The 23,867-nt window shown below is 39.7% G+C and overlaps 1 protein-coding gene across 3 annotated transcripts in view; it reads left to right on the top strand.

The window, feature by feature from the left end:
* The window catches only part of FYB1 (FYN binding protein 1), a 170,837-nt gene that overhangs the window by 67,662 nt on the left and 79,308 nt on the right, over positions 1–23,867 (top strand). For all 3 annotated transcript variants that reach the window (XM_057539905.1, XM_057539904.1, XM_057539903.1), the window contains one exon: positions 1,867–3,028. In XM_057539905.1, the coding sequence (XP_057395888.1) occupies positions 1,894–3,028 (1,135 nt within the window). In that variant the 5' untranslated portion in view covers positions 1,867–1,893. The remainder of the gene's footprint in view (positions 1–1,866; positions 3,029–23,867) is intronic.

The following is a 23,867-nucleotide window of genomic DNA, read 5'->3' as shown; positions in this document are numbered from 1 at the left end:
AGTAAATTAAAGGAGCAAAACCAAGCTGGAAATTGCTCCTTTCACCTCATTTTCGCCTCCTGCCTAGGTTCCTTACCCCAGTCCTGAAAGACTATAGTTTGCTACGGAGAGAAACTCTTGCTGAAGGGACCATTTCTTTTAAAATCACCATTCACAGTATTCATCTCAGTGCCAACCTGAACAATTTCCCAAATATATTAGAATCCCGAGGGTTCTATACAAAGGGGAATGAGACAGTTTCTGGACTTTGGAGCCCGAGACAGACCTGAGTCTGCATCCCTGTCCTCACAGTTCCTGGCTGTGAGCCCTTGAATATGCTACTTAATGTTTCTAATAATAATAATTTCCTTACATTGAGCCCAGGCTGAGGGCCAGGCAGGCACTTTACAAATTCTATCTCTAACACACATGACAATTCTGGCAGATATGCTCTCTTATCCCCATTGTACAGATTGTGCAACTGAGGCCCTGCTAATCACTAGGATTCCAACCAAGTTCCCATGCTCTTACATGACATCCTCCTGCAGTTTCAACCTCAATCCTCTTTCCTGTGACATGGAGTTAAATAATGCCATCATCCAAAAGAATGAGATGAGGTGACATAGATAACTTGCCTGGTTCAGAATCAAGCGCATGTGTTTACACACTAAACGGTGGTTCTTATTATCAGGAAAGGAAGTAACACAGGGGCATGTAGCAGGGCCTGCTGTGCTACATGAGTTAAGAGGAGGGAGCAATTCTTCCCAACCGGACAGGATTTGGTTTTGTGGTATCTGAGTGGGGCCTTGAGAGAAGAAATACGCTCGGCAGTGACAGGTGAGGATAGAAAGTAAGAAAACGTTTTCTAGGTGAATTTTAAAGCAAAAAAATGGAAACTGTCGTGGCTACCTGTGATTTTTTGTTTTCTAAGCCTCAGATTTTCAAATATTCCTAAGAGAACTAGAAAAGTTCAACTCCTGGCTTTTGAGAGAAAAAGCAAACCCACCATGAATTCTTCCAGGTTACACGGGATTATAGTCACAGAGAAAGGTGACTGCCCGCCCTCTTTACTAGGTAATACCCTAATTCTAGACCAGGGGAACAGAGACTGCAGAAACCAGCATCTGGAAATGAGATTTTCCAGCCTGTCCCTGCTCTTTCCTCGTCACCTGCCCTGTGTGCTCCAGACTATGCCCCTTGATAATGAGCGCAGTCTGCCTGCTAGTCTGGTTCCAGTTGAATCATTTACACTAAATATGTATCAATAAGTAGAAAAACTCATTTTATGGCTTATGTATAAAAGTGAGTGGGTTTTTCTGCCACATCTCCCTGTTAGCAAACAGACGGACCTTAAGTATAGGTGGGAACAAGGACAAGCTTGCAAACACAGAAATGTCAAACGTGGCTATGCTGTGTAAAGCATGCAACCCAGATTTACAGAAGAGCGTGCTTTCATTTTTTAAATGCAGTTTCTATTTAAGAGACTCAGCTATAAAATATGGAAGAGGTCATTTGTTAGTCACTTTCATATTTTTTCAAGTTCAACAAAACACATAAATACCAAGTTCAGAGTAAATCCAACAAGAGAGTTATCGAGAACCAGTGAGAGAAAAGGGGAAAAGATAAGCTGTGACTTAACAACAACAAAAAAAAGCAACTCAGTCTAAGACAACCAAAAAAAAAAAAAGTCTAAGTATCATAGCCCTTCCCCTTCAAGAAATTCTCACAACTTATTTTGCCATAGAGGAAGATAAATGTTACAACATCTCACGAACCAATCAGCGACGCTGCAGGCCTCAAACCAGGAAACCCTTTAAAGTGTAGTACTTTAAGTTGTGCAAATGAGACTTTGGGCTCTCAGTGAGTTTTTGTTCCCTGTGCTTGCAGGATGGGAAAGCAGATGTGAAGTCCCTCATGGCGAAGTTTAACACAGGGGGCAACCCCATGGACCAGGTCTCGGTCAGCAGCAGGCCCTTCAAGGTCCTGGGCCAAAACGCCCCTTCAGGAGTACAGGCCAAAAAGAACTTATTCAACAACCAAGGAAATGCCAGCCCTCCTGCAGGACCGAGCAGTGTGCCCAAGTTTGGGTCCCCAAAGCCCCCTCTGGGGGTAAAACCTTCTTCTGAGGAAAAGCCTGACAAGGAGCCCAAACCTCCATTTCTAAAGCCGACTGGAGCGAGTCCCAGGTTTGGACCGCAGGCCAACTCGGCCACCAGAGACCCCGAGGTGAAACCGGGATTTCTGAAACCTGTAGGCCCCAAGCCCATCGACTTGCACAAAGAAGATTCCAAACCTCCGGCTCCCCGGCCTCCTGGGAATAAGCCTTCACTTCACAGTGTAAACCAAGACCATGACTTTAAGCCACCAGGCCCCAAGCCGGGGTCCAATCATCCAGCCCAGGAAAATGAACCGAAGCAAGTCTTCCCAAAGCTGGCTGCGGCTAAAGGCAAGTTTATGTCAGCCTCACAAGATCAGGACCCCAAGCCCCTCTTCCCCAAACCCGTCTTTGGCCAGAAGCCATCCCTGAATGCAGATGACCCCCAGGAAGACGAAAGCCCCACCAAGACTGGGGCTCAACAGAGAGGCCCCCCGGCCCCCCTGGGAGCCAAGGCCAAAGCCGGCCCTTTGAAACCAGCCAGGGACGACCTAGAGAACAGAGAGCATGGAGGCGAGACGTCAAGTCTTCCTTTTCCTGGAGTCGTTCTGAAACCTGCTGCAAGCAGAGGGGCCCCAGGCCTCTCCAAAAATGCTGAAGAAAAAAGAGAAGATAGGAAGGTAGACGCTGCTAGGCACGTCTTGCTGAGCAAAATGAATCCGGAAGAGCCGGCCGCTGGGGCTCCTCCTGCCAAGCTCCTGAAGACACCTTCGAAGCGGACAGTGGCAGGGCCCTGGGGCCAAAGTCAAGAAAAGGAAAAGGAGGACCAGAATTCAGCCGCCCCCAAGCGGAAACCCCTGCCCCCCTTGTTTACCCTGGGCCCCCCTCCACAAAAACCCAGCAGACCGCCGCACGTTGACCTCACGAAATTCCGGAAAGCCGCTTCTGGAAACAGTGAGTTCTTTTCTCATTTGCTATTGCACATGTTATTTTCCCAGCAGAGGGTGTTCTAGCTTCCGGGGGAAAAATTTGTAACAAGGAAACCATGCCATCACTGGTACTCCTGTGTGTATGACGACTTTTGTTAGGCATTTTCTTTTCCTCTGGTGTGGGACGTCTGAGAAGGTTGAAATCCTTAGCTTTAGGTCGGCATTCTGTGAGGAAGTGCCTTGGGGGGCTGATTTGGGGGCGTGGGGAGAAATACATCCATTTGATTGCCAAGTGGTTTTGCTTAATGATAACGATTTCTTTTACTTCCTTTGTTGGGTTTCATTTCTGTTGAATGAGACTGAGGTGTGTTCCCTCTACTACCACAAAGGAGCTAGAAGGTGGGCAAACCTCTATGTCAGTGGTGGATGCCCAGGGGACATTTGACTGTCACGGCTGGAGGGTGCTACTGGCGTCTAGCGGGTAGAGGCCAGAGACGCTGCTAAACATCCTACAATGCACAGAACAGCCCCACCCAACAAAGAATTATCCAGTCCAAAATGTCAATGGCACAGAGGTTGAGAAACCTTTTTCCAAATGATTTTAAATGTCCACAAATTTCTCATATGTCTCCTAAGCCCAATATTCAAATAAGAGATGCACAGGACTCTTGTGAAATGGCACTTACTGTTTTATATTCTAGCTGTTTTCTATTGCTCCATCAGCATAAAGTTTTCTGAACGTTTCTGATTCATAAAGTAGTACGTAACTAAGATAATAAGCCAGACAAAGGGATACATTATTTTCCTCCTGGGTAAATAGTTTAATTTTCTACCAGAGATGTTACCACCATGCTAAGGCACATGCTAAAAGTTGATCCTGAATGACTTGGTAAAGATTTGTAACCCTCATAGGGATGAAAGAAGCTCACTTATGCTTGAAATGATTAATATTTTAGGGAAATAATGTACAACCGTTGTTTACTGTGAGAAAGGAAAAAGGATACTTACGAGTGACCACACCACAACTATATATATTTTTTACTTACGAAAGTGTGATCTAATTAAAGCAGTTCTGGGTATAAAGGTAGTTCATTTTTATTTTGGCTCTGTAGAAGCATCTCACAATATGTCATCTTCCTGAGACCAATATTCTCGGTGTCAACCAACATGTTAGGAATCAAATCCCCCATTAATCGCTCTCATAGAAAGCAAGTTTGGAATGACCCCGTGATCACCTGTCTTCTAGAAAGAGTTAGCCTATTACACTTATTGTGTCCTCATATGTCACCTTCTCGTTTTAATACTGGGCCATAACTCAGAAATGTTGTTTTTCTGAAACCTTCTAAGAAAACCCTTTCTTAATTCCCTGTCTTAGTTCTTCTGTGCCTCAGGTAAAAAATTAACTATCATAACCTCCATTTTATGGCTCTGAGTTCATGCCAAGGAAACTGTCTTGATGTGAAGCGGAAATCCTTGAGAGTTTTCTTCCACGTCTTCCACCTTTATTTACACTCCACTACCTGGTTTGAGTGGTAGTACCCGGATGGCTGCTGTTGTGCTATTGAAATGCCAGTGAAGTCCTCTTTTGGCTCTGCAGTCCTGGCAAGGTCAGCCTTGAGCTGATTTTCAGTGCAATATAGCTCCAAGAGACCCAGGCAAAATTGCTTAGGAAGCCACATTGACCCTTGCCCTCTTTCTCCTCCTCCTTGCAACCCTGTCCCCATCCTGACATGCCTCCCCACTGCTCATGTGCCCCATGACACAGTTTAGATTCTAAATCCTCTCATCAATGTACCCTACCTCCACCCTCTGATCTCTCGATATACATTATGCTTCCAAGTGGACCCTGTTGCCTCTTCATCCACCTCTTCCACAAAGCAAAACTCAATCTTCTTAATTTGAACTGACATCAGGTGGGTGTCAGGATAAAGCAATCTGATTCATAACTTTAAATTCTGAGTAACACCCCTTTACAGCATTCACATATTTTTTTAAAGCATTTAAATTTTTAACTTATTTTTTAAATAGAAATTTACATCTGGCTCAAAAATGATATAGAGTGAAAAGTACTTTAGTCCATCTCCACCATTTCCTGGGTCTTCTCAGCCTCTGCTCCACAGAAACCACTCTTCTTAATTTGAGTATCTGTCCAAAGTTTCTTTGTGTTTACACAAGCAAATATAAATATAGATATTAATCTCCTTGCTTTTTACTCAATAAGTAAAATACTATATGCAATGCTTTGATCCTTGTTTTTTAAAAATAAAAATAAAATTCCTGTCTATCTTTCCACATTTTAATAAGAGGTTATTGAATATTCTTTAGAGCTGCATGATATTCAGGTAAATGGATGACTCACCTAATTGATTTAACAATTTGTAGTGTTTCCAAACTTTTGCTCTTCCAAACAATGCTACAGAAAATAACCTTTACACGTGTCACAAAATGAGCATTTACTTTCTTTTTTTTTTTTTTTTGTTTTTTTTTTTTGGGATTTTTTTTTTTTTAATTCAGACAGAAAGTCACAGAAATTATACTCATCCTCATCAGTTCACTCAGTCCCATGTAATTAATTTCTTTTTTTTTCATCTTGATCTTTTGTTAGCACTTTTATGAGTTCATCAGTTTTTCATTAGAGTTCTGAAAATGCTTATTCATTCAGTTCAGCAGTACAGTCAGTTACCAGAAACCTGTACTTGTCAGAGTCTTTTCCATGAATTTCTTGAAGATGAAACTCTTTTATAGGAACATATTTGCAAAATCATCAGAGTACACCCAGAACTGTCTGTAAATGACAAAAGACTTAAAAATGACCATGGTTAAAGATTTGATGAAAGTTCATAATAATGCAGTTGACAAGAAAATTAGTTATTTCTGAGATATACATTTTAAAGTAATAACTAGGATTATTACTTATAACATTATACCAGAACATATAAGATTTTTAGACGTTTCCTGTAATGTCTGAAACATTTATATTAACATATTTCCATACATATTTCCATACAAATACAAATATAAGATTTTTAGAAATTTCATGTAATGTCTGAAACATTTATATTAACATATTTCCATACATATTTCCATACAAATACAAATATAAGATTTTTAGAAATTTCATGTAATGTCTGAAACATTTATATTAACATATTTCCATACATATTTCCATACAAATACAAATATAAGATTTTTAGAAATTTCATGTAATGTCTGAAACATTTATATTAACATATTTCCATACATATTTCCATACAAATACAAATATAAGATTTTTAGAAATTTCATGTAATGTCTGAAACATTTATATTAACATATTTCCATACGTATTTCCATACAAATACAAATATAAGATTTTTAGAAATTTCATGTAATGTCTGAAACATTTATATTAACATATTTCCATACGTATTTCCATACAAATACAAATATAAGATTTTTAGAAATTTCATGTAATGTCTGAAACATTTATATTAACATATTTCCATACAAATAACCCAATGAAAGTTTAGTATTAGTTGTTTTGTTTGTTTTTTTATACTGCAGGTTCTTATTAGGCATCAGTTTTATACACATCAGTGTATACATGTCAATCCCAATCGCCCAATTCAGCACATCACCATCCCCACCTCATCGCAGTTTTCCCCCCTTGGTGTCCATATGTCCATTCTCTACATCTGTGTCTCAACTTCTGCCCTGCAAACTGGCTCATCTGTACCATTTTTCTACGTTCCACATACATGCATTAACATACGATATTTGTTTTTCTCTTTCTGACTTACTTCACTCTGTATGACAGTCTCTAGATCCATCCACTTCTCAACAAATGACTCAATTTCATTCCTTTTTATGGCTGAATAATATTCCATCGTATATATGTACCACAACTTCTTTATCCATTCGTCTGTTGATGGGCATTTAGGTTGCTTCCATGACCTGGCTATTGTAAATAGTGCTGCAATGAACATTCGGGTGCACGTGTCTTTTTGAATTACGGTTTTCTCTGGGTATATGCCCAGTAGTGGGATTGCTGGGTCATATGGTAATTCTATTTTTAGTTTTTTAAGGAACCTCCATATTGTTCTCCATAGTGGCTGTATCAATTTACATTCCCACCAACAGTGCAAGAGGGTTCCCTTTTCTCCACACCCTCTCCAGCATTTGTTGTTTGTAGATTTTCTGATGATGCCCATTCTAACAGGAGTGAGGTGATACCTCATTGTAGTTTTGATTTGCATTTCTCTAATAATTAGTGATGTTGAGCATCTTTTCATGTGCTTCGTGGCCGTCTGTATGTCTTCTTTGGAGAAATGTCTATTTAGGTCTTCTGCCCATTTTTGGATTGGGGTGTTTGTTTCTTTGATATTGAGCTGAATGAGCTGTTTATATATTTTGGAGATTAATCCTTTGTCCGTTGATTCATTTGCAAAAATTTTCTCCCATTCTGAGGGTTGTCTTTTTGTCTTGTTTATGGTTTCCTTTGCTGTGCAAAAGCTTTGAAGTTTCATTAGGTCCCACTTGTTTATTTTTGTTTTTATTTCCATTACTCTAGGAGGTGGATCGAAAAAGATCTTGCTGTGATTTATGTCAAAGAGTGTTCTTCCTATGTTTTCCTCTAAGAGTTTTATAGTGTCCAGTCTTATATTTAGGTCTCTAATCCATTTTGAGTTTATTTTTGTGTATGGTGTTAGGGAGTATTCTAATTTCATTCTTTTACATGTGGCTGTCCAGTTTTCCCAGCACCACTTATTGAAGAGACTGTCTTTTCTCCATTGTATATCTTTGCCTCCTTTGTCATAGATTAGTTGACCATAGGTGCGTGGGTTAATCTCTGGGCTTTCTATCTTGTTCCATTGATCTATGTTTCTGTTTTTGTGCCAGTACCATATTGTCTTGATTACTGTAGCTTTGTAGTATAGTCTGAAGTCAGGGAGTCTGATTCCTCCAGCTCCATTTTTTTGCCTCAAGACTGCTTTGGCTATTCGGGGTCTTTTGTGTCTCCATACAAATTTTAAGATGATTTGCTCTAGCTCCGTAAAAAATGCCATTGGTAATTTGATAGGGATTGCATTGAATCTGTAGATTGCTTTGGGTAGTATACTCATTTTCACAATGTTGATTCTTCCAATCCAAGAACATGGTATATCTCTCCATCTGTTGGTATCATCTTTAATTTCTTTCATCAGTGTCTTATAGTTTTCTGCATACAGGTCTTTTGTCTCCCTAGGTAGGTTTATTCCTAGGTATTTTATTCTTTTTGTTGCAATGGTAAATGGGAGTGTTTCCATAATTTCTCTTTCAGATTTTTCATCATTAGTGTATAGGAATGCAAGAGATTTCTGTGCATTGATTTTGTAACCTGCAACTTTACCATATTCATTAATTAGCTCTGGCAGTTTTCTGGTGGCAGTTTTAGGATTCTCTATGTATAGTATCATGTCATCCGCAAACAGTGACAGTTTTACTTCTTCTTTTCCAATTTGTATTCCTTTTATTTCTTTTTCTTCTCTGATTGCCGTGGCTAGGACTTCCAGAACTATGTTGAATAATAGTGGTGAGAGTGGACATCCTTGTCTCGTTCCTGATCTTAGAGGAAATGCTTTCAGTTTTTCACCATTGAGAATGATGTTTGCTGTGGGTTTGTCATATATGGCCTTTATTATGTTGAGGTAGGTTCCCTCTATGCCCACTTTCTGGAGAGTTTTTATCAGAAATGGGTGTTGAATTTTGTCAAAAGCTTTTTCTGCATCTATTGAGATGATCATATGGTTTTTATTCTTCAATTTGTTAATATGGTGTATCACATTGATTGATTTGCGTATATTGAAGAATCCTTGCATCCCTGGGATAAATCCCACTTGATCGTGGTGTATGATCCTTTTAATGTGTTGTTGGATTCTGTTTGCTAGTATTTTGTTGAGGATTTTTGCATCTATATTCATCAGTGATATTGGTCTGTGATTTTCTTTTTTTGTAGTGTCTTTGTCTGATTTTGGTATCAGGGTGATGGTGGCCTCATAGAATGAGTTTGGGAGAGTTCCTTCCTCTGCAATTTTTTGGAAGAGTTTGAGAAGGATGGGTGTTAGCTCTTCTCTAAATGTTTGATAGAATTCACCTGTGAAGCCATCTGGTCCTGGACTTTTGTTTGTTGGAAGATTTTTAATCACAGTTTCAATTTCATTACTTGTGATTGGTCTGTTGATATTTTCTGTTTCTTCCTGATTCAGTCTTGGAAGGTTATACCTTTCTAAGAATTTGTCCATTTCTTCCAGGTTGTCCATTTTATTGGCATAAAGTTGCTTGTAGTAGTCTCTTAGGATGTTTTGTATTTCTGCGGTGTCTGTTGTAACTTCTCCTTTTTCATTTCTGATTTTATTGATTTGAGTCCTCTCCCTCTTTTTCTTGATGAGTCTGGCTAATGGCTTATCAATTTTGTTTATCTTCTCAAAGAACCAACTTTTAGTTTTATTGATCTTTGCTATTGTTTTCTTTGTTTCTATTTCATTTATTTCTGCTCTGATCTTTATGATTTCTTTCCTTCTGCTAACTTTGGGTTTTGTTTGTTCTTCTTTCTCTAGTTTCTTTAGGTGTAAAGTTAGATTGTTTACTTGAGATTTTTCTTGTTTCTTTAGGTAGGCCTGTATAGCTATAAACTTCCCTCTTAGAACCGCTTTTGCTGCATCCCATAGGTTTTGGGTCGTCGTGTTTTCATTGTCATTTGTCTCTAGGTATTTTTTTATTTCCTGTTTGATTTCTTCAGTGATCTCTTGGTTATTTAGTAACGTATTGTTTAGCCTCCATGTGTTTGTCTTTTTTACGTTTTTTTCCCTGTAATTCATTTCTAATCTCATAGCGTTGTGGTCAGAAAAGATGCTTGATATGATTTCAATTTTCTTAAATTTACTGAGGCTTGATTTGTGACCCAAGATGTGATCTATCCTGGAGAATGTTCCGTGTGCACTTGAGAAGAACGTGTAATCTGCCGTTTTTGGATGGAATGTCCTATATATATCAATTAAATCTATCTGGTCTATTGTGTCATTTAAAGCTTCTGTTTCCTTATTTATTTTCATTTTGGATGATCTGTCCATTGGTGTAAGTGAGGTGTTAAAGTCCCCCACTATTATTGTGTTACTGTCGATTTCCTCTTTTATATCTGTTAGCAGTTGCCTTATGTATTGAGGTGCTCCTATGTTGGGTGCATATATATTTATAATTGTTATATCTTCTTCTTGGATTGATCCCTGGATCATTATGTAGTGTCCTTCCTTGTCTCTTGTAACATTCTTTATTTTAAAGTCTATTTTATCTGATATGAGTATAGCTACTCCAGCTTTCTTTTGATTTCCATTTGCATGGAATATCTTTTTCCATCCCCTGACTTTCAGTCTGTATGTGTCCCTAGGTCTGAAGTGGGTCTCTTGTAGACAGCATATATATGGGTCTTGTTTTTGTATCCATTCAGCCAGTCTATGTCTTTTGGTTGGGGCATTTAATCCATTCACGTTTAAGGTAATTATCGATATGTATGTTCCTATGACCATTTTCTTAATTGTTTTGGGTTTGTTTTTGTAGGTCCTTTTCTTCTCTTGTGTTTCCCACTTAGAGAAGTTCCTTTAGCATTTGTTGTAGAGCTGGTTTGGTGGTGCTGAATTCTCTTAGCTTTTGCTTGTCTGTAAAGCTTTTGATTTCTCCATCAAATCTAAATGAGATCCTTGCTGGGTAGAGTAATCTTGGTTGTAGGTTCTTCCCTTTCATCACTTTAAGTATTTCATGCCACTCCCTTCTGGCTTGCAGAGTTTCTGCTGAGAAATCAGCTGTTAACCTTATGGGGGTTCCCTTGTATGTTATTTGTCGTTTTTCCCTTGCTGCTTTCAATAATTTTTCTTTGTCTTTAATTTTTGCCACTTTGATTACTATGTGTCTCGGCGTGTTTCTCCTTGGGTTTATTCTGTATGGGACTCTCTGCGCTTCCTGGACTTGGGTGGCTATTTCCTTTCCCATGTTAGGGAAGTTTTCGATTATAATCTCTTCAAATATTTTCTCTGGTCCTTTCTCTCTCTCTTCTCCTTCTGGGACCCCTATAATGCGAATGTTGTTGCGTTTAATGTTGTCCCAGAGGTCTCTTAGGCTGTCTTCATTTCTTTTTATTCTTTTTTCTTTAGTCTGTTCCGCAGCAGTGAATTCCACCATTCTGTCTTCCAGGTCACTTATCCGTTCTTCTGCCTCAGTTATTCTGCTATTGATTCCTTCTAGTGTAGTTTTCATTTCAGTTATTGTATTGGTCATCTCTGTTTGTTTGTTCTTTAGTTCTTCTAGGTCTTTGTTAATCATTTCTTGCATCTTCTCAATCTTTGCCTCCATTCTTATTCCGAGGTCCTGGATCATCTTCACTATCATTATTCTGAATTCTTTTTCTGGAAGGTTGCCTATCTCCACTTCATTTAGTTGTTTTTCTGGGGTTTTTTCTTGTTCCTTCATCTGGTACATAGCCCTCTGCCTTTTCATCTTCTCTGTCTTTCTGTAACTGTGGTTTTTGGTCCACAGGCTGCAGGATTGTAGTTTTTCTTGCTTCTGTTGTCTGCCCTCTGGTGGTTGAGGCTATCTAAGAGGCTTGATGGGAGGCTCTGGTGGTGGGTAGAGCTGACTGTTGCTGTGGCGGTCAGAGCCCAGTAAAACCTTAATCCACTTGACTGTTGATGGGTGGGGCTGGGTTCCCTCCCTGTTGGTTGTTTTGCCTGAGGCAACCCAACACTGGAGCCTACCCGTGCTCTTTGGTGGGGTTAATGGCAGACTCTGGGAGGGCTCACGCCAAGGAGAACTTCCCAGGACCTCTGCTGCCAGTGTCCTTATCCCCACGGTGAAACAGAGCCACCACTCGCCTCTGCAGGAGACCCCCCAACACCAGCAGGTACGTCTGGTTCAGTCTCCCCCAGGGTCACTGCTCCTTCCCCTGGGTCCCGATGCACACATTACTTTGTGTGTGCCCTCCAAGAGTGGGGTCTCTGTTTCCCCCAGTCCTGTCACAGTCCTGCAATCAATTCCCACTAGACTTCAAAGTCTGATTCTCTAGGAATTCCTCCTCCCTTTGCCGGACCCCCAGGTTGGGAAGCCTGAGGTGGGGCTCAGAACCTTCACTCCAGTGGGTGGACTTCTGTGGTATAAGTGTTCGCCAGTCTGTGAGTCACCCACCCAGCAGTTATGGGATTTGATTTTACTCTGATTGCGCCCCTCCTACCGTCTCACTGTGGCTTCTCCTCTGTCCTTGGACGTGGGGTGTCCTCCTTGGTGAAGTCCAGGGTCTTCCTGTCAATGATTGTCCAGCAGCCAGTTGTGATTCTGGTGCTCTCGCAAGAGGGAGTGAGAGCACGTCCTTCTACTCCGCCATCTTGGTTAATCTCCGCATTTACTTTCTAAACACAGAGAATTTCTTAATAGTCAGGTCTGCTGACTCCTAATCCTACCATTGCTATTTTTCCTAAACCATACTAAGTAATTTAGTACTCCATTTAGAAAGGTTAAAAAAAATACCAGAATTTGAAAGTGTATAATAGTATTCAAATTAACTGAAGCTTCACCTATTAACTCTGTAGGTTTTCAAAACTCTAGAACTTTTTTCTTAGGATTCTACATGGTTCCTTCCTTTCCAGGTTCACATCTAATTCCTTAAACCTCTTCCCCAGATCTACGTTCCATCTTTTATCATCTCTGTCCAATATATTAGCCGTTAAGGGTGCTTATCATTTATTGAGGACTTGTTACATATTAGATACATGTTACCCCTGTTTATTCCTCCCAAGAAACCAATGAAATGGGAATTCAATGAGGAAATTAAAGCTCAGAGAGGTTAGGTGACTTGCCCAAGGCCATAATGTGACTAGGCAAAGACAGGGCTGGTCCTCCTGTCTCTCTGATTTCAGAGCCTGTGTCCCCCCTTGCCACCCTCCTTGCTATGGTCCCTCTCTTGAAACATAGGATATTATGAGATAATAGGTCAAGCATAAGTGAAACCCAAAGAATTTCATTCTTCTCCCTTTCTCTGTCCTTTGGTTAAAACACGTCATTTTTTTTGTTTTACTATAAATACCACTATAAGCTCCATGTAAACAGAGACCAGTTTGTTTAACATTATTTATTTGGAGCATAGGAATAATATATTCTTGTTAGTTGCTCAGATATGTCCTCCCACCGAAATCCGTTTAATCAGAATTTAGTATTCATACTCTTTATAGCTTAGCAATTGCTTTGAAAATGACTTGCTTTTCTGTCTAGATTCCCAAAGAAATCTCTGTGTTTAAGATTTAAAAACAGCCAAGATGTATCTGTGTCAATCATTTTATCACCAGTGTTTTCTGAGATGATATTCCTCTTAGCTCTCAGAGATTTTCTGTTCCAGGTATAAGGAGGGCCCACCACTTCTTTTGATCAGGCTGACGGATGACAAACACATCTACTCACTCTAATCCAGTGTGATAAATTTGTCTTCCCTTCAGAGCTGTGATTTGAGTTCTGAGTATTGCTTTTAATCCCCTCATTTGTAAAATGAAGGTTAGCTGTGCTGGTCTTGAGGGCGGTCCTTGCTGGGGACCTGAATGCTGTTCCATTTTCTGACATCTCGTTCAGAGCCCTGTACCAGGACAAGGCCAACCATGGCAGCTCGTTCCCCCTTTGTCTCTGGGAAGATCCTGTTGTGGTATGTAGGGCTTTCATGCTATAGGTTTTGCCTTGACCTTCCCCAGGCTGTTCACCACCTCTGAGTCCACTTCTCCAACCTGGCGTGTATTAGGGAGAATCCACAGGTTTTCCTAGGGTCACTGTCTGCCCCCCGTATTGCTTCTCAGCCTGGGGAACAAGTGGGAAGCTTCACTTGCCTCCTGTGACACCAGACTCTTCTGTTTCTTCCCTTAGCCACTAATTTTTGAAGTTCATTTAATGAAGTTATTTTCCTTTTCTTGTGCCATGGCTCCTAGTGAGTTTGGGATCATGTTTATCTGGCCTTATTTTGTTTTTCCTATTTTATTTGGGAATTGGAGGAGGGACATCCTGTAAGTCCCTCCCTCGTTATGTAATACCAACTAAATATTTCAGTTATAATCCAGGAGTCAGCAGTATTTCCACAGGGACCGTAGGCTCACCCCTTCACAAGGCAGGCAGCAAGATGGCAGCAAGGAAACTCATGTGACTTTGAGTGCCCACTGAGAGCTGTGTTTCGTATCCTCTGGACTGTGCTCGCTGGTCATGGACACTTGGATGACCGCTCCCTATCCCCTCCCCAAGTCTCCTATTCTGAGGAGTCTTCAGGACACAATCAAGAAGGGGCTGGGGGGAGATCCAGCTACCCCATGCGGGCTTCACTCAGACTGTTGATAGCATCTGACCTCCACTAACCTGCAAATCCCTGAGAGCAGTCATATTTTAAGCCTTTAACAGCCAATCAGTTTATACTCGGACTACGAGAGGATTCGAATACTGGCTAGGCAGATGAGCCAGGAAAAGGAAAGGACCACTGAACTGACCCCTGGGGAAGGCAGATTCCCCCTCTTCAGGGCCACTGTCACCACTGAAAAGTCCCCTCAGCATACTGAGGTTCCTGGTTTCTTGCTGGGCGCTCAGCTGGGCCACCAAAATTCTTTCTTAACAGCCTGGGCACCAGCTAGTCTTTTAATATTAATTTTGACATGATGAACCACACTTATTATTTAATTTACAGGAAAAAGTTTCCTTACAGTGATATTCACCAGGCCTGTAAGACAGACTATTGTTTTCTTAACTATGAGAAGAGAAATTTCTGTAAACCCAATTTGGAGCAGCATACCATGATTTACCCTGATGTAATAATAACTCTTCCTGTGATCAAGAGGCTAGAAGTTGGTATATTTTTAAGCCACTTACAAAGGAAAATTTGGAAATATTGCCCAACCAACTGGCATTACATCAACATTTGTAACATGCGCTAGATCAAAGAAGCTATGACCACTTGTAATATAAATGCATATTTTGTTTTACAGTGGCTGACTTACCCTTAAAGTATAAAATGCATATGAGGTGATTTAATATATAAAAAATTTGATCAACATTATTTAATTCTTAAAATAGGCATGCAAAGTTGTTAAGAGAGTAAATCCTAAGAGTTCTCACACAAGAGAGACTTTTTTTCTATTTCTTTAATTTTTAGCCATATTCAGATGATGGATGTTCATTAAACCTATTTCGGTAATCTTTTCATGCAGTATATAAGTTAAATTATTATGTTTCTGTAGACTACTTAAAGTTATACAGTACTGTATGTCAATTATATTTCAATAAAACTGGAAAAAAAACAGGCATGCAACCCATAGAGGTAAAAGCATTAAAATGAAATTGCAATTTACTTGGGGAAGGAAGGGGGTAAAAAAGAAAGTCACATCTAAGAGTCAAATAAAAATACATATGAGTCAAGTAATCAAATACCTGAAAGCTTTTCCTGATTTACTTTCAATTGTGCTTACACATAAAAATTTTTTTAAAGAAAAGCATTAGTTAGGAAGATTGGGACAAATGTATGTGTTATAATTCAGTCCAGTTACTGGGCAGGAGATGCCTTGCTTCGTATAATCTGCTAAAATAATTTCCAATTCAAGCCAAATAAAACCCTTTTTTTTTAAAGAATTGGAATTCCAGAATATTGATTTGCCATTGAAGGCTCCTTTTTTCCCCTGATGACAACTGTTTCTGAATATGATGAGTTCATATGCAAGAGTACCTCTTTGTGCATATGTGTTTTATTCTCAAAACAAAACGAATTAACTTTTATAACACAAGAATAACTTCAATTATTAGAAGAGCAAAAGTATGCCTCAGGAGCAGAAATCCAGCTACCTGATTTTACAAAAATATCTGGAAATGTTTTATCCTTTCAGAGTGAGCACAATCATGATAGTTGTGGCGTGGCTCTAAAGCCCAGAGAAACATCTAGAGCACTAGATTGTTTGTTCTTCCAATATATGAGAAACAAGGGAGAGAAAAAAGTCCACATGCTGGAGAATGTAACTGCTATATACAGTTTACACTAGTAAATTTACACTAGTAAATACACAGGCAAGAAACCTATTTCTCTTCCATTAAATTGCCACTAAAGAAAAAAGACTATACTTCACTTTGTCTGGCATAGCAAGGTAGAAAAAAACATCTAGAACAGCTGCTAGCAATAGATACCATCAGGAAAAAGTAACCAAAGATGAGACATCTGGTTGTAGAAAAAGAAGTGTGAACAAAAACCCATGTGAGGTTTTTCTTTCCCCAAAGTAAGAACTTGCATTGTCGAATCAGCTGTTCGTATTTGTTACAAAAGTCTGCATCTCTCTGCAGCTGCGCTCCTGCACACCACAACAGCTCTTTCCGCCAATATGCTTCTAGCAACTGGGCAGGTGTTTCTCCAGGGGTGGCAGTAGGTCTGTTGAGGTAAAGAGGGGCACAGGGAAGTTCTTGCCACATAACATCCCTTGCTCTCTTTTCTTGATTTTCTTACAATTCTTAGAGCAATAAGATAGCTCATCTGATTTTCCAAAGCAGCCTGTGTGGTGACAGTATTATTGCGACCAGGCAGCTAAAAATCTGTCCCCGCAAAATGGCAAGGCAGATAAATATCACAGAGATCCAAAGTGTGTTTGAGTATTTGTTCCCCTCATCTGGAATGAAAGTTGTTCAACTGTTATTAGGTGGAGAAGGAAGCCTAGATTAATGCCCAAAAGAGTCCGTCTTTAGTGGTTTGTTTTTAAATCCTACAGTAGTTCCTATTTCTCTTCCAAATTGTCACCTTAAAGAAGTTGAGATACATCATGTGTTCTCAGTTACTGAGGGTCTGGAGTGTGGCTTCTCCTTGCTTTCCAGCCTTTAGCTTCTGGTTCATCTAGAGTGGGTAAAGCTACACACACACACACACACACACACACACAACATAGCCTTGACTTGCTCCTCAGCCATTTTTTCAAAAGCTGTTTTATATGAAAGGAGGATAAGGTAAGTCTATAAAATACATTTCAGTCATTCATGTTACTCTAAATTAAAGAGAATTTTCTAGACCTGATCTTAACAGTTTGACAAGCAGGAAATCTCACTAAGAGGCTGTCTTTGATTTCTCTGAAGGCTTGAGCTCTTAGTCCTCAGGAGGAGAAGTTAGTTGTGCTCTGGCTGAGTAGAGTGCAACCAGATGACGTTTCCAGATCACTATCTTCTGCTAGATCTCTGTCTACCACTTAGGAACGCCTACTTTTTCCACTGACTCTGAGTGATTATCTAATGGACCTTGGGTGAACTATTACAAAGTGCAGTAGTATCTTAATCAGTGCAGCCTGCTATTACAAAAATCCCATAGATTGGTGGCTCTGCAACAACACAAATTTATTTCTCACTATTCTGGAGGATGACAAGCCCAAGATCAAGGCACCGACAGATTCATCGTCTAGTGAGAACCCGCTTCCTGGTTCATAGATGGCTGTCTTCTCTCTGTGTCCTCACATGGCAGAAGGAGCTAGAAAGCTCTCTGGGGTCTCTTTGATAAGAGCACTAATCCCATTCATGAGGGCTCCACTCTCATGACGATGTAATTACCTCCCAAAGACTCTGCCTCCAAATATCATCACATTAGTGATTAGGTTTCATGTAAATTTTGGAGGAACACAAACATTCCTGTGCCACTCAAACTTGAAAATGAGAGTCTACTACTCCCCAACCATCTGTTTCCCTCCTATTTTCTTGCTTTCTTCTTCATTCTCATCTTCTAACCTATGGTTCCTTTTTAAAAATCTTATTTTTTTCCATCCCTCCACACCGTCACCACAAATCTGTTTTCTTTTGGGACAATGAAGCCTGGGAGTAAAACCCACAGAAAATGCTGAGCTTTATGAAGGCATGAGGATCAAAGAGTTTGCTGATTCTAAACTACTAAGAAAACATGGCTAATTACATGTGTCAACATGATTTTGAAATGGAAAAGCTAAAGTAGGAAATTAAAAAAAGCTGCTAGTGTGCTCCTGAAAATCTGGATAAAGTTCATTCCAAATGCTAGCCCATGTTTCATGGACAAATTTAATGGTCCCCACAGAAGATAAATGAATACCCAGTGGCTGGAATTCTCAAGGTCATTTCTGTCTTTCAGCTCCTGCTTCTAACTTGGATTGGTTTAGCAATTGCCCCCCTGACCTTGTGCTGTACTGCAGTCACCCAAACAAGACCCAGCTATTCTCCTTAAGTTTCACTGCAAACCACTCACTGAAGGCATTTGTGTGCGTGAGTGACAGACTTCAGTGAAGGTCTGTGGAGACAGGAGTTCACGTTGCGTTGAGGCTAGAACTGTAAAATGGAACACTGGCAACCACGGTTCTTCAAAAGCAACTGTGCATTTTGCAGCTCAGCTTCCTGTCCCCCGCACTGTGACTCACCTTCTTCTGTCTTTTCCTCACTTCCTTGACCCCTCCTTCTCAATGGCGAAGAAAAATGAGAACACACTTTCCATTTTCTTATTCAGAAAAGTTCAGCTGCCTGTAACCCAAACCCTTGAACTCAGCTGGTGTCTTCCCTTGCACATAAGCAGGAGTTTCTTATTCAAAGGCCATTTCACCATCTCTTTTAAGAATGCAAGGAGTTTGTGGGATGGGATGGCCGGGGGGTGGAAGTGGTTTTATTTTTTATTGTGATTGGTAGCCATTTTATTACTAGAAACAAACTGCTGATGAATAGAATACATCCAAGAGAGTTTGGTCTATCCTGATAGAAGTATAGGAACTGAATTGTTCCAAATTGGTGTGAGAGTCAGGTTGTTTCATTCTTTTGTCTATTTTCAGTGCCTAATAACCAGAGATGCTTTAAAAATAAGAGTGCTGGAGAGCAGTTTTCTTCTATCAGATCTGGGATTTGCAAGTTTTCAGACTTTTGCCTTAATATAAGGACAACCATGCAAACTAATGTCTCTTACATGTCTTCATGATCATTGTGACACTAAATGGGTCCTAAAGAGAAAGATGACCAACATGAATAGTGGCTCTGATCAACAATGTGTACATCATATGTATTCAGAAGGAGCAAGATGACATAAAAATTAGGCCTTAGTCTTTCAAAAGTTCTCAAACTTTAAATTGCTTTAGGAATGCCCCCAAAGTTTCTAGTTCAAGAAGCCTGAGATGAAACCCAGAAACTGGAATAGTTAACAACATCATCAAGTGGTTCTAATGCAAGTTGTTCCCCGACCGCAGTTGAGAAATACTGCCATTTATGAGAACTATTACAGTGGGGGAGGAGTAAAAGGGATGATGGGGAGAAGAAGGGTTTCTAAACCAGAGGTATTTTCCTGAAAACAAAAGAAATGCTGTAACACTGAGACAGGATCTTAGAAGTTAGTGATTATATCAAAACATGGAAATGAGTGAGCGATCTCGTTAAGCAAACAAGTAGTATCCTAGGGTTGAACTTAAATATTTGCTTAGCTAGGGAAAGTGCAAAGATGCTATTCAAATATCTGACATCTGGGTGGCTGGCACCAGAGTCCTGAAAGTCTTTTGTTATATCAGGCATTAACCTGTTCGTTGATGGATTGCAAAGCCATCCAGGGGTTACTGAGGGGCATCTGGGACCCTCAGAGGGCTTCAGCTAGTTAGAGTGTTTTAAAAGTTGATGGTTAAATCGTACATACCAGCTGGCTGGTACACCCCAACTCACCCTGCCCATCAGCCTGGAGGAGTGTAGGGTTCCCCATCTCCCCCACAGAACACCTGTAATCAAGGACTCTCACTAGTCTCTCGCTTTCTTTCCTTTCTTCCTTTTTTCTGCTCTCTATTCCCTTCTATTTTCTTTTCTCCCCTTCTGCCCTGTAGTGGCCTTCAGGTTAGTTCAGCAGTGTTTTTCACATGGCGCATATTCTTACTATTCATCAAGTTAAAAAGCCGTATTGAGCACAACTGGTGGTACTCAAGGCAAAGGAAAAACAATGTAAGTGCTAAAATGAACAGACTTTGGAAACCTGAATAATTGTGTATCACTGTAAGAACGACCACTATATTGATGGAGGGCAGGATGACAGGAGAGCCCACAGTCCTGCCCACAGTGGCTGTACTTGTTCCCTTGGGAGGTCTCCATGCTTGGAGATGGAGGGCCCCCTCCACTGAAACTGACCAGGAGGGCCAGGGGATACGCAGAATTAAAAGCACTGGGTTTTTCTATGATCTGAATCTCATCAGCACCCAAGTGCAACTGTACTGGCCTAGTTACCCCACTACCTATATAACTCATCACTTGGTAACAACATTCATCTTTTTCTTTAACAATGTTTAGTGTATTAAGTTACTAATCTTCAAAATAGGCCTATGTTCATATAGTACTTAAGAGAAATTAAGCCAATGCAAAAGAAAGCTGGGCATTTGTCCCAAAATAAAGGGTGGATTTCCTCTGTAATGCTGTTTAGTTGGTGTTCAAAGCTATTCGAGTTTGGAGAAAAGCTCTCTCAAGTTCCGATGCTGCAAACAGAGTCCTGCATTTGTGAGCCTAATGATAAAAGGAGAGGGTGGATGTGGCATGGATAAAAATAGAGATTTTTTTCAAGCTTGTCACTGTATTTTTGAAGGCTGGAAACTTTCTTTTTAATCTTGCTGTGAAGTTGATAGGTGAGCTTACAGAAAGCGCTGTGAACACTTATGATCTATGAGAAGTGAGATGTATTCTGAAGACAGTAGTGCTTTTTTTGTTTTGAAAAATGTAGTTGTTTACACAATTGTTTCTCATCAGAGAGAGTTCAGAGCAGTTGCTTTGTTGCTAGAGAGACTCGGGGTCTAGTAAAAGCTCCGTTACTTACTGTGGGACCCCAAGGAGGGTTCTTAGCCTCTCCAAGCCTCGGTTTTCTCATCTGTTAACGGAAATAAGAAATCAATTCTGTCATTGGATTATTGTGAGGATTAAATGAAAATGTATATAATGTACTTTTAAAGTTCCTGGTGTATCCTGAAAACTCAAACCATTAGCAGTAATTTAATTACATTTATTAAAGGGGAAACGGAGATAATGTTCAAAATAAGACCTCATTGAAAAAAACATGAGTAATAGATGGCGGTCATCAGAAGTCGCCTCAGGTGTCAATCAGTACTAGTAAGAACATCATCCAATTGTTGCAGACTTTAAATCATAGTTTATTTTGTTTCAACACAACATACAAGATTTTCATTATCACAGCATCAACTTGGTCCTCTGAGATACAGCATCGCCTTGCACCCCTCTTGCGGTATTACTGTCTCCTTAGGTGCGAGTTCTACTATTTGTTCACTACAGAGTTCTCCTTTCTTGGCGCTGGCTTTTCTTGAATTTTGGAGGTTCTTTGTTTGTGTGCAGGTTGGTAGTGGTGATGCAGTTAGACTGTTTGCCGTTTCTGTTTGTGCAGCCAGCTCTGGGGGAGACAGAGTTCAGTGGAGTGAAGGAGTGGCTGAGCGCTGAGGGGTAGGGCCTTGATGGCTAGTCTTCCCCAGGACAGACCCTGCCTCCTGGGCATTGCAGCCCCCGGAGTTCTGCTCCACTTCGCCCACCCAAGGGCTCAGTCATTGCTCCCTTGATTCCTGGCCATATCTATACTGCTTCTTCCCCTCCAAGTACTCCCCCAAAGCCCCTTCCTGTCCCCTGCATTCTCTGTCTTTTGAGTGCAGAGCACTCTGGGTGGGGTCCCACTCTCTCGTGTGCTCTGGTTGGGCTTCTGTTTCTTCTTTCAACAGATCTCTCTTCAAATCTGTTTTTTAGGGATTCCTCATGGCTTCTGGTCCATTGTGGATTTACTTTCTTGTTTTCCAGTATGTTTATCATTTGTTTGTTTGTTTGCTTGCTTGTTTTCATTAATTATCTTTTCCATCATTTCTAGAGATCTGGGGTGAGCAGAGCTTGCTATGGCATGTAGTCAACCGGCCATCTTGACTGGGAACTTTTAATCATATATCTAAGGGGGAAAACATTAGTAAGGCATATAACTGTTGAAAAGCATCAATATCAGGAAAAGTACTTAATGGGTTATCGTAAATGAATCATCTAAAGTTTGGATTTACACAATGTAAAAAACAGTGAAAAATTCAACCATCCTCATGTATTGATAGTATGTATGTGTCAATGTAGACTTTGCACCTGGTCATAATAAATGACAACCATCCTAAAGAAGATAGTTCTTTATGTGGGTTTTTCACTTCTTGAATTATGTTACAAGAAAAACAATGTTTGTATATACTGACTACTCTTCCCTATTTACAAGGATTTGTAAGATCTAAAGAAAGAACTTTGAGAAATGTGTTTGAGTGCCTTAAAGGGAAACATAGTTCATTATTTGGAATTTTAAAAATTACATACTCTCCAAAAAAGATTTTTACTTAAATTCCAGACTTAAGGCATAAATGCTAACAGCACATGAGCTGGAATCAAGATTAACTAAAGCTGGGGCAAAATTGTTTTTACTTAAAGTGCTTTCCATTTAATTGAGGGGAAAATAATATAAATTCATGTTGAAAGATATCGATGGGATAGAGATTAATTAATCTTTGATAAGTAAAATCGATATAATTTCTGTAAGATTTTATAGGTCTATAGGTCAGAATAGGTTGTGCATCATCTCTCACTTTAAAATGAACACTAACTCAAAACATATATTCAACAAGTATCTCTCTATAACACTATTAAATAAATCTCGGGGCGAAAGGTGAACTATCAAAAAATATACGCAATTACTGAAGAGTTTTTTTTTAAGTCACAGCAGCGAACTGATGGGAGTTACTTCAGCATCTTGATTCAACAAAGAATATTTAAGTGAAAGCCCAGTTTGCAGTAGCAGTAGCACATTTGATAGCATACTCTGCAAATATGAAATGTCTTTCCTTCAAATGGACTTATCACCCAATGTGAAAATTCTTTGGGAATTTTCTTGGAATTTTTTGTAGTCTGTGAGTGAAGAGAAAAAAGAGAGATTTGACTTAATTATACTACCCAATAGTTTAGGATTTTCACATTCAAACTCACCAAAATAACCCATTTAACTTTTGTTTTCAAATTTTCACCTTTTAGTAATTTAAAATAATTTAAACAGGCAGCAACATCACTGATTTTATTAAGATAAGTATACCTTCCTTGTAGAAGAAAACTCATCAAACTTTCTTTTGGTTAAAATACTTGAATTGTTTATTATTTTAACTTTTGTTATTCTGTTCCACATACAGCAACACAAAATGTTTTAGACTTCATTGATCAATTTGTTAAATTATAATTTACCTCATAACTTTGGCAACTATCTGCTTTAGATAGTTTTATGAATATTATAATCACATTTTCTGATATGGGCAAAAAATTAGCCTAACAAATCAATTTATAATACATTTTTCTGTTTTCTCTAATAATTGAAAATTGGATTTTCTTCTAAGTTGCTAAATAGGACTGGGTCTGCCATTAGGTGAAGTAAATTTTCATCATCTCAAAATATCTCACCTGACAACTGTTATAAAATTTCCTTTTTACCCATTGTTTCTCAAGGCAATGTTTCTCCCAGTGTGGCCTGTTGACCATCTACATCAGAATGGGCTTAGGCACTTTACAAAACTTAAAATCACTGCATCCCCTCAATTCTACCACCACCATAGCCACCTTTCTGAATGAGAACTTCTGGCTTTGGGGCCAAGGTATCTCCATTTTTTAATAACTGCCATGGAGATGCTTGTGCACGTTGACAATGGAAAAATTTTAACTCAGATCAGCCCTTCTTTAACTGTCAAATAATTTTTGGGTGTTATAAAGTAAATAATATCTTGTTTTGAGCAGTGCTAGAAACTCATGTTCCTTAGGGAAGCCCTGGACTGAGTAGAAATGGAAAGGTAGAGATATCAAGG

This window comes from Balaenoptera acutorostrata, chromosome 2, assembly GCF_949987535.1.
Source record: "Balaenoptera acutorostrata chromosome 2, mBalAcu1.1, whole genome shotgun sequence".
Classification (NCBI taxonomy): Eukaryota; Metazoa; Chordata; class Mammalia; order Artiodactyla; family Balaenopteridae; genus Balaenoptera; species Balaenoptera acutorostrata.
The sequence above is the reverse complement of the archived record's forward strand: the minus strand, read 5'-3'. Positions and strand labels throughout refer to the sequence as shown.